An 8,156-nucleotide genomic window follows, 5' to 3' on the forward strand; every position below is an offset into this window, starting at 1 on the left:
TTGTGTTGTTCTTGACTATTGTTTAAATTGGTTTGATGTTCCGAAACACTTAAGTGTGACAAACATGCAAAAAAACAGGGAATGAGGAAGGGGGCAAACACTTTTTCACACCACTGTACTTAAAAAAACTGACGAGCAGCCTTTGAGAGTTGAACTACTCTAAACTTGTATGACGTTCATGACATAGTTCTGAAAAGTACGAATCACATATTTACTAGATCAGATCAGCTGCAGCTAACAGAAAACTGCAGACGGTAACAAAATTCAATTTCTTTACCGATGTAGGGATCTGAAGCTGGATAATGTAATGCTGGACTGCGAAGGCCACATTAAAATCGCAGACTTTGGTATGTGTAAAGAAAATATGCTTGACGGAATCACAACCAAGACTTTCTGTGGAACACCAGACTACATCGCTCCTGAGGTACTCAGTCCGTGTGTGTGTGCGTGTGTGTGTGCGTGCGTGTGGCGCTCACCGCAAGATTCATTCATCAGGAAAACTCAAATTCAAACAATTTGGTCAAAATTGAAGAGCATGTTTGTTTTAAAACCTGGCTATTTGCTCAGTGTTGTTGATTGTTACAGCTGTTCTTGTTTAATTTCAGATTATTGCCTATCAGCCTTATGGGAAATCTGTGGACTGGTGGGCGTTTGGAGTATTGCTTTACGAAATGTTGGCTGGACAGGTTGGTCTGCAGCTTTATGAAAACTAGAATGTTTGTTTATATTGAAAAGAAAAATCTATTACATTTTCAGCATTATTTATTTTCTCTACAAAGGCTGCTGCTACCTGCCTGAAAAATTGATTTTATGAATTAGCTTTAAGGTATTAAAATATTTCATAATTGAAGGTCTTTAACCCTCCATTATTACTAGCATCATGTGTGTATTTATACGTATGAAACTCAGATAAAGGGATGCATGGCATTACACTGAAAAACCTTAACTTTTAAACTGATTGAATTTGTTCAGTTTTTGAGAAAAAAAAGTAAAACATTTAAAAAAATAATTATTGTATTTAGCAAACCCTCTGTCTGTCCTGTGTTACATTTCTTCTTTTCCTCCTCACCTCTTCCCTCTCTTCTGCAGCCTCCATTCGATGGTGAGGATGAGGACGAGTTGTTTCAATCCATAATGGAGCATCACGTCTCCTATCCCAAATCAATGTCTAAGGAAGCTGTCGCCATATGTAAAGGAGTGAGTATTCACACACACACACGCGCAAACCTGCTCTATCAAACGCACACAGAGTAACAGGGGGGTCTTCAGTTAATTTAGAAAGAAAAGGGAGTAAGGGGGGAAAAACAGAAGAACAGAAAACATTCAAATGTCCTTCATAACTGATGCACACATCAACTACTGTGATCAAATAGCTTAAGTGTGTGTGGTTTGCTCAGCCTTTACCAAAACAACTCTCTGACAACTCCCAGCTGCGTTGGACTGGTGTGTGTCGATGTGTGTGTGGGGAGGTGGGGGTTAGGCTGATTACTACAACAAATGGAGTCGGCCCTCTCTATTAAACCTCTGTCTCATCTGCTGCCTCTAAGCTTCACTGACCACAGCAGACTGCACACACACACACGCGCACACACACACACACAGTACACCGTACCGGCTGATGGATGGATGGTAACATATGTTCGGTCCTTTTTATTCCGATCATGTTGTCTCTCTACAGCAGCTTCGCTCATGTTCTAGCTCCAAGAAAGCTTAACAAAAACCCAAAAAGATATTCAAATATTAAACCTTAGCTCGCATGAAATAGGCGTCACTGATTCAAAAGAAGTCGTATGTTTTTATTTAAGCCTTTTTTTAAAAATCAAACTACGCTGAACTGCACTTATTCTGGCCCGATACTTGTCACACTCCCTCCTCCTAAATTTAAAGGCAAAGTCATTCATCAGCAAATTAATGGAAACAGTGGCCTCTTAGATGCACACACACACACACACTCACAGCCTGTCAGTGACACACAGGCTGTATGTTATGTATTAGTTATGATTACAGTGTTGTAGCGCTACGACAGTGAGTCTTCGGTGGAGCGTGAAAGCTCGCCCGTGTCCACCCCCGCCCGGATTCCTCTGCTCCCTGCCGGCGCTGCCTGGGTTAAGTCATTTTGTGTCTGTGCATTTGACTGGATGAGCCCTGGTTTTTTAAACACTACAAGTAATTTCCATTAGAGAAAAAGTAGAGCCGACTTTCAGGTATGCGCACAGAGAGCGAATGCGGAGGCAGACGTTATGTCGGCCAGAAACAGTGGCCAGTTCTGTTGATCCTGACTTTACCAGATTTTTTTTTTTTTCCTTTAAGAACTATAAATGAAATATTTACGGTCAGTATGGATGATTATTTTTGTTGAAAATCATGTGTACTGTGAATTATAAGGTGGCACTGCGTAAAACGGATCGACATGTGAAACACCTTAACTGCAGGACTACCAGTATAATTTCAAAGATCCTTAAAAGGACAAAAATGTTACCTGACGTGCAACATTTTAATTAAAATAAGCTGTCAGACATGTTAGGTTTTACATTTCTTCTAATTTTTAAAAATAAAACCAAACATTCCCGTAGATTGACATCCCTTTAAATCTCTGTTGATGTCTCTCAATTTTTGCAGTGCAGTTTGTAAAAAGTTTAAACGTTTTACAAACTTTAGTGCTACATCTCTATTTTACTACTGCTTTGATCATAGATTTAATAAATTACTTCAATTATTATCTCCTCTACTTTAATTGTCCTTTTTAAACGTGTGAGATAAACAGTTGAGAGAGCAACTTACAAGTTGAAAGTGCTGACTTCTTTTGTTGCGTGTTTCACAACGGCCCGGGATGACTCTGCCGCGGATCGTGTCGCACGTCTTCATGCGCTGTGACATTAACATCGGATATAGGTGACGCTAACATTGTTCGCGCAGCAGCTTAAGCACAAATGGGACAGCGAAAGTAAAGCAGCACCACCGTTGACAGACGTGTTCTTTGTACAACACGAACAACTGCAGATGAATTACAGTTCATAAATAATTGATTCGGTGGAAGGAGATGGCGACGGAACAATGAGACGGAGAGGAAAAAGGTCATCGATCCACCAGGCCGGAGTGCCGGCAGAGAAAAGGTGGCGCATCAAACCAAACCTACGTCTCTCTCTCTTGTCCGTTTCTGTGCAGCTGATGACGAAGCATCCGGCCAAACGACTGGGCTGCGGTCCGGAGGGCGAGCGGGACATCCGAGAGCACAGCTTCTTCCGCTACATGGACTGGGAGAAGCTGGAGAACAAGGAAGTGCAGCCGCCGTTCAAACCAAGAGCTGTAAGTCTGTCGCGCAGATCAAACACGAGACGTGCAAAAGACACTTATCAGCTAAAGCAGAGAGCAAAACGCTCCTCATGCTGGATCTCTCCTCTTGTCTTCCTTTACTCTCACATCGCGTCTTTATCTGTTGCTGCCTGTAACTTTACACTCTGTCTCTCCTATGTGGCACATTGTGCACAGGTAAGTCTGAACATAGTGGGGGCTGCTGAAGGATGTGTGGCTGGGATAGGTATAATGACGGTGGTGATGATAACACCGCCGTGGCAGTACCATGCATGCACAAGATCGGTGCTTTGCAGTTTGCAGTGCAGATGTGCTCTGCATGAGCTCAGAGGGGGTTTTTGTTTTTCGCCTTGGAGTAAACCTCAAGGGAGTAGGTGCACGTCCTTAAAGTTTCTGCAAAAAAAAAAGAAAAGTCTTCAAAATAACTCTGTTTGTGTGTTTCTTCTTATTCTTTTTTCCCTCTTTCTCTGACAAGATGGGTTTGATCATAACTGTAGTCAGAATGATGTCACCTAATGCTCACACACACACACGCACACACACACACAATACATACAGACACTCTCACAGCCTTGGGCCCTTCTGCTGCTTAAGAGTTTCTTTTTTTAATTTCTCTGAGTTGAGCTTTTTATGCATCTTTCTCTGCCTGCAGGGTTTTTTTTTATGTTTTATTTTTTCGGTGGACTGTGTGCTTGATCACTAATGCGGCTGCGTGTAAGCATGCATGCGTGTGCATGTGGGGTTGTTTGTTTTTTTTTGAAGTAGAGGTCATCCCGAGGACCTGGCTGTTGCAACACAGGCGGATCTGGAGTAAATTCCTGTAGTGCGAGTGCAGACAGAAGCTGTCTGATCTCTTTTCTGTCTGTATCTGTCTCCTCTTTCTGTTGGATCTCGTCTTTCAGAACCTATCGTCTCCCAGGCCTTTGCCTCGTCTCACACTCCTCTTCTCTTTTTATCTTTTCTATTAATAAGAACAAACAGCGTTAGTCTTTTCTGGACACTTTCGGCAGAGGTTCTTTGATCCTTTTACGGCGGCCTATTTCAGTGAGGGAAGTTTGTTTTTGATTTGTGTTATTTTTGATAAAGTGAATTACTTTATTTTGCTAAAAAAAACAAAAAACACAAAATAACCTGCCCTAACATGTTGTTTATTAGGGATATTTGATGTTGATCAAAAACTGTTTTTGGTTTTAAAATGCTGTTGATGCCTTTGGAGAATCTGCTTGATGCGAAGGCACGTTAACTTGTGAACGTGTGAAGGACTCGCACACCGAGAAAACAGACCGGTTGAACGGCTGTTTCATGCATTTACCCAGCACATAAACATGTTCACGCCATCACTCTGAAGTTTCATTTGAAGGCATCGCTGTGCGACCGTCTCCATTCATCTGTCCTCTCAGCGATCGATTGTCAGCTCATTTCTCCTCCATCGCCTCTCTGTCTGTTCACATCTGCCACGCATAGACCCATCAGCTTCATCTCATCTGCACATTTTATTTGTCCTCTCAGTGTTTCAAAGTTGTCTGGGTATTTTTCTGTTTTATTTGCATGCTCTGGGGTTCAGTCTCAAATTTAAACCTGTCATGGAGTGCACTAGAAAAAAAAAAAAGTAGCTACTTGAAACCGTGTCAAATATTTTTCCAGAAACATCTGACCAGATGTAGTGTGGATTAGAGACCCGTTTGCTTAAAAAACACAAACTAGCCTGATAGATTTTTCTCTTTTAGAAGCATTTTAATCTAAAGTAACTCTGCTGCGCGCCTTAGCTTGTTCGTCACTACAAAGTCTCAATCAGGTGTGGATTAGTTAACGGTACCAAAGTATATCAAGGATTTAAAAAGTTTCTATCATATTGTTCTGACACAAATTATAAATACCATGAGCTACTGTATTCAAAGAGCAGCAATGGTTATTCACACAGCTGCTAGAATGATGATATTTTGTAGTTATACTACGATGTTTGCTAACATTACAAATTAGCAAATGCTACAGCATATGACACTCATCCCTGTCAAATAAACTAGTGGAAAAAAAAGATTTTTTTTAATATTAGATGGAGTAAACACTTGCTAAATTACTTTTCAGTTTAATTATTTTTGCTGCTCTTCTTACAGAGAAACTACAGATCATAACAAGCTAGTTTAACAAAACTGTTGTATGTTTAGCTCGTTAGCTAGTCTGGCTACTTGCTCAAGTAGCAGGCCTGCAGTACGCTGTTTGTAACTTGAAAATGCTAGTTTTAAAACACTGTTATGTCAACAACAGTGTAGGGCGTTTAGGCGAGAGCGAATTTGTTTCAGACAGCAGCGTGTGATGGTGATTTTTAGCGACTTTGGAAGCCCATCCTTGCACCTTGGCACCGTTAATTCATTCAGATACTTCTAAACTTCCATTCCAATTTTGATTCTCAGTTTGTAAATTGGCCCAAATCTCACAGCAGTCAGTTAAATTTCATCCGGAGTTGGATTTAATAACTTTCCAGTTGTCCTCTGGGCGACGTTGTCAGAGAATACAGGATCATTGGTGTGTTAATTAAAGCTTTGCGTAACGATGGAGATGGGAGGAAGCAAGTCCCTGTGAAGCACTTTCATGGGGAAAACTAGGTTTTAGAGCTAGCGACTTGTTGGATGCACATAAAGGGAAACCCTTCTCAGGGGTAAGCTTCCCTTTTTATGTGTGCACTGGTCGTAACTTTTTCTCCCAAAACTGCTTCGCCAAGAAGGGAGAGAATTGTAAAATCTGAAATTCTCGCTGAAAGGAGGTCACGAATGTTAATTTATTCAGTTACAAATTATTATTTATGAAGCCAAGAAAAACAAAAAAATTGTTGGAGTTTAAGTTGGATAAAGTGGCCGTTTGCATCTGAGCTGATTTAGTTTATCTCAGCAGGTCTCAACAGCTGCAACATCTAATTAACCTGCAATTAACCCACAATTATTCAAATAATTATCTAGTAGCTCTGAGGCTGTTCATGTGTAAATAGAAAAACAATTCTAGCTCCCGCAGTAATAAAACAAGACTATGTAGTGTTTTGGACACAAAATTGTTTTAACTTTGCATCACACGCTCAGGGTTGCCAGTTTATTGTAGTGCACTGCTCCAGGATGTTTGAGACGTTTTTTTTCTGTTTGAAATTTGAGAATACGCTTCAAATATTTGAAAAAGGAAAGCAAAAGTGAGGTGCGTTTCAGTTGTTGTCTCCCGCTCGGGGGAGGGAAACAAAATCGAGCGTGCCGCAGTTACTTTGCTTGTTCTGATATTTGAAACCACTTCCAAGTGATGTTCATCTCACACCTTGGTTCCATCCCCTTTTCTTTTTGTTTTTCCTCTCCTTCTACCCTCACCCGCTCCATCCATTCCTGTCCATCCCCGCTCCTCCTCTTCCCAATCCATCCCCTCTCTCGCCCTCCTTGACAGTGCGGACGGGAGGCCGAGAACTTTGACCGCTTTTTCACGCGCCACCCGCCGGTGCTGACCCCCCCTGACGAGGAGGTGATTCAGAACTTGGACCAGGACGAGTTCCAGGGATTCTCCTTTATCAACCCGGAGTTCCCAGCGAGCGCTGCTACCGCCGCCACTGCCGACACTGCCGAGCAGGCTTGATTTCAGCTCCACGCACCGGAACACGGACTCGCACGCAGAAAACTCCACGGCACACACACACACACTCACAAATACCCAGGCTATCAATGGACACGGAGACGCTTCGAGCACAGATTTGTTGTTCAGACTTCCACATTTTATGTTGACCCCAATCTGAGGTTCAAAACATAACTGCATGAACTGTAGCGCTCTGGAAGTACAAAAAGCATAGTTAGAATAACTGCAGTGTCTTGCAAAAGAATTGGTAAACCTTTTTCATGTTAAACAAATTTTAAATGTATTATGTCTTGGTTTCTAGACGATAAATATATGATATACGAGGGAAATGATCATTAAATAACATTTTTTCTTAATAGAAATCTGAAATGTGTGACATGCATTTGCTTTAAATCCTATTATATCTGTAAATAAAATCTGCCGAGACACAGCTGTCCAGCGAAGCGGGCCAGGCAAAGAGAGCAAACTAATGGTGACTCTGGAGGAGCTGCAGGAATTCACAGCTTATGTGAGGGAGTCCGATTGACAGGTCAGCTTTTCATTGAGTAGGGTAAGAAGAAACCCGTTTGGAAAATGAAAAATAAATAAATAAATAACACAGAAGTCACCTTTAAAGTTTCCCACAAGTCATGTAGGATCGAAAGCCAACATGTGGAAGAAGGGATCGAAATTTAAAAGTTGAAAGTTGATACACAGATGCTCTGAAAGAACTTCGGCTGTTTTGGTGGAAAAATTGGCAGAAATCTCAAAGCCAAAAGTGTGACTAGAGATTTCATTTCAAAAAAATATTCACTTTTCACTTTTTCCAGCTGTGGACGTACACTCTATAGTTTTGGTTGGTTCCTAATAAAATACCTTTACCTTCTTAGTTGTTACTGGGACTTTGCAAGATACTGCAGGTATATTCTTTATGCTTTTGCTGTCTGGTTTTTGCTACAGCAATCAAAAACAAAAAAAGAAGTATGCCATCAGTGTATTAACCAATGTATTATAAGGATATGCATGACACAGTAAAAACTTTTATAGATGAAGCATGGAAATCTGATTCACCCCAAGTTTTTCAGAATCACTGTTAGCTTGTGTTTATTGCAATGTGAACAAAGATTTGTGTTTTAATAATTATCAGCGCATAACCAAAGCAAGGACGGAAAAATAATTGGACGGTTAAATTGCTTGTGAAATGTCAATTTAAACAGTTTAAAACGATTATACCACACACAAATAATTTAACTGACAATCAAATG

The 8,156-nt window shown here is 40.9% G+C and overlaps 1 protein-coding gene across 3 annotated transcripts in view; it reads left to right on the forward strand.

The window, feature by feature from the left end:
* The window catches only part of prkcbb (protein kinase C, beta b), a 94,326-nt gene that overhangs the window by 71,784 nt on the left and 14,386 nt on the right, over nt 1-8,156 (forward strand). The window contains exons 13-17 of one of the 3 annotated variants that reach the window (XM_017306275.1): nt 286-424; nt 606-686; nt 1,090-1,197; nt 3,166-3,306; nt 3,490-6,707. In XM_017306275.1, the coding sequence (XP_017161764.1) occupies nt 286-424; nt 606-686; nt 1,090-1,197; nt 3,166-3,306; nt 3,490-3,783 (763 nt within the window). In that variant the 3' untranslated portion in view covers nt 3,784-6,707. Of the gene's footprint in view, nt 1-285; nt 425-605; nt 687-1,089; nt 1,198-3,165; nt 3,307-3,489; nt 6,708-6,729; nt 7,907-8,156 lie in introns of those variants that run through there. The other 2 variants (XM_008415735.2, XM_008415737.2) reach the window with 2 other exon arrangements.

This window comes from Poecilia reticulata, linkage group LG8, assembly GCF_000633615.1.
Source record: "Poecilia reticulata strain Guanapo linkage group LG8, Guppy_female_1.0+MT, whole genome shotgun sequence".
NCBI classification, from domain to species: Eukaryota; Metazoa; Chordata; class Actinopteri; order Cyprinodontiformes; family Poeciliidae; genus Poecilia; species Poecilia reticulata.